Raw genomic sequence first — 2,755 nt, forward strand, 5'->3', positions numbered from 1 at the left:
CCATACGAAAATATCGGGCTTCCGTCTGCTAATATGTCAACTAATTTGTATCCGTGAACACTAAGCAACACACGCTGGGGCAGCGGGTTAGATTCTCGGAAGTTATGGCCTTTGGTAGAAGGCTCTCTTCGACGAGTGCCTCAAGTGTGGATGATTCCCGAAGTGATGGAATAGGGCCAAGGTGGTATTGCTGCAGAAGCCAGTCAAGTCCCAGGAATCTCCGTCGGCGTACAGGCTGATCTACTTGCTGGAGGAGGACAGAATATTGATGAAGAGGGTGTTGCCTCGTAGAATGGCTACCCGCCTCTCATCGGTCGGTCCGCATCTGGACGTTCTCCAGTCCGGTTTTAGGCAGGGACGATCGACCGTCGAAACACTCCTGCGCGTCAAGTTCCTCTCGAAACGTGTCGTTCCACGGGGTGGGGTGATGCTGGCGATCGGGCTCGACATCGCCAATGCATTCAACGGGTTGCCCTGGACAGATATGTCTGCACTGGTTCGGCACCGAGTGCCGGACTACCTGGCAGCGATGATTCTTGACTACCTGTTGGCAGGTGTTTAGAATATCCAGGGAGGGACGGAAGTGCCAGCCGTGGGGGTATACTGCGGTGTCCCGCAGGGGTCGGTGCTGGGCCCGATCCTGTGGGACTATGCGTTCGACGAGGTGATGCACGCCGCACTCCCGGCCGGAGTGAGGTGTCACGTGTTACGCGGACGACATCCTGGTCGCGACGAGCGGGATGAACTACGAGGAGTCTGCCCTGCGAACCGAAGAAGGGGTGGTCGCAGTAGTTGGGGCCATAGAACGCCTGGGATTCCGCATTTCATTGGAGAAAACCCAGGCCAACTGGTGCCACAGCGGGAGGAAGAAGCGGGTAATACCACCCGCAAGAGGAAAAATAAGCGTGGGAGTAAATGCCGCCCAGAACGGCGGAAAAATGAAGTACCTCGTCCTCGTCCTTGACGGCCGATGGATCATCTAGGACCATTTCGAGGAGCTCACCCCCGCCTGTAGAGGACGGGCGTAGCCCTGTGTCGACAACTGCCAACATAGGAGGGCCGGACGAGAGGGTTCGCCGAATCTACGCCGGTGTCATCCGCTCGATGGCCCTGTACGGGGCACCGGTGTCTGCGGAAGAGCTGATGGCCAGAAAGAAGAACCGCGCCAATGTTGCTAGCGTTTAGCGACGGGTGGTCAACAGGATCGTTCTGGCAGGCCTCCCACCGATGGACCTGCTGACGGCAGCGGCAGCGCGGACCTCCGGGCTCCTGCGCCGGTACCGCGTAGGGATCCGCGGTCCAGGATCGGAGGAACTCGACGAAATCGAAGAAAAGGAGTATAGATCCGGCGATCCGTCATGAATATAAGGCTGGGCCGGCTGCGCAGGCCGGACAGCGCACGCGACCGTACCGTCGGACCCATCGTCCCAGTACTGGACGACTAGATGCGGAGCCGCAGCAAGCGGACATTCCGCCTCACTCATGTACTCTCCGGGTACGGATGCTTCGGGGAGTACCTGCACACGATCTGGAAGGTGGTGATGCCAGGATGCTTGCATTGCGGAACGGAGGAGTACTCAGCGCAGCACACCATGGAGGAGTGTCCGGCTTGGGCGCCGGTGAGATGGGAGATCTACGGTTCGTAGGATGGGCAAGCGGTGGCCTCATTCTGCGAGCAGGTCATGCAGCAGAGGGGGGTGGCAGAGCTGGGTCGTGATGAGCGGATCCAGACATGCGGTCGTCTCGGAACGGGACGGCAGTTACGTCGATCACTAGGCAGGCTCGTCGCTCCGCAAGCCGGTGTTAATCCGGCGCGAGGAGGGAATTCCGGATAATCGTCCAGTGAAGAACCTCCGGCGGCGAGGCGTGTTACCACCCCACGCCTTCCCGCCGATCGGTGGGGCCCACAGGCGGTCGGACGATGGAACGTGCGTCGAGGAATGGCGGTCAAAGGAGATGACGGTGCCGCGAGAGTAGACTCGCTGCACTTCCGAAGGAAGATGCGGAATGGACTTGGAAGCCAGACGAGGAGCCCAGCGTGAGCTGAAGTCGCGGGGAAGCACCGGTGCTTTAGGTTCGCGAAAGCGTTGCCTGTCATCACGGGCCTTGCCATGTGCGAAGAGGACGGAACACCGCAGGGGGTATAGTGGGTATGTATCCCACAGACCCCCGGCCTCCACCTCAGGGGGCCGGGACATCTTTGGCAGATTCCCCCTGCGTCAAAAAAAAAAAAAAAAAAGAAAAAAAAATGAGTCAAGCCGTCGGAGAACATTACCATCCGGTATAAAGTCATTCCTGTTACCGAATACCTTATCTTCCGTGAACTAAACACGCAGTATCGAGAGTATAACTTCGTGGTCAGAGAAGCAAATTAGAATACATCTTAGTGTCGGGCATTCTCAATTTCATGTATGAATTAAAAGGTCGAGTGTAAAACCGTTCGAGAAAGTAACCACCTTCTTCGAGCGTAGGGCAGCTGAGTCAATAGCTTCACCTATCCTGTGATTCCAAGAGTGAAACGAGTAAAATGAAGTAATTCGGATGTAAATCCCCGGTAGAGTATGTACAATAGATACCTCGTATCACCGTATCAATTATAAAGTACTGAGGCGAACCATTGTAGAGCGCTACCTATGGGTATAGAATCTATCTTTTTACCAAGGGCCTTACCATCTGAGAATCGAACCCGCTTCATCGAGAGTTTAAAATCGTGTTCAGAGATGAAAATTCGTATACACTTTATGTACGGGCACCT

At 55.9% G+C, this 2,755-nt stretch overlaps 1 protein-coding gene across 1 annotated transcript; it reads left to right on the forward strand.

Moving 5' to 3' along the window:
• Positions 1-740: 740 nt before the first annotated feature.
• LOC143220394 (uncharacterized) lies at positions 741-1,185 on the forward strand. The gene is made up of 2 exons (XM_076446048.1): positions 741-943; positions 999-1,185. The coding sequence occupies exons 1-2, from the start codon at positions 741-743 to the stop codon at positions 1,183-1,185; spliced, it is 390 nt and encodes a 129-aa protein (XP_076302163.1).
• The last annotated feature ends 1,570 nt before the right edge of the window (positions 1,186-2,755 follow it).

Source organism: Lasioglossum baleicum, unplaced genomic scaffold (assembly GCF_051020765.1).
Source record: "Lasioglossum baleicum unplaced genomic scaffold, iyLasBale1 scaffold0890, whole genome shotgun sequence".
Taxonomy (NCBI): Eukaryota; Metazoa; Arthropoda; class Insecta; order Hymenoptera; family Halictidae; genus Lasioglossum; species Lasioglossum baleicum.

Bases quoted from the DNA above. Each gene is read 5' to 3' on its own strand.
- LOC143220394 (XM_076446048.1), top strand. From the start codon at position 741: ATGAACTACGAGGAGTCTGCCCTGCGAACCGAAGAAGGGGTGGTCGCA. The intron at 944-998 runs GTACCTCGTCCT...CATTTCGAGGAG, and splicing joins CAGAACGGCGGAAAAATGAA to CTCACCCCCGCCTGTAGAGG.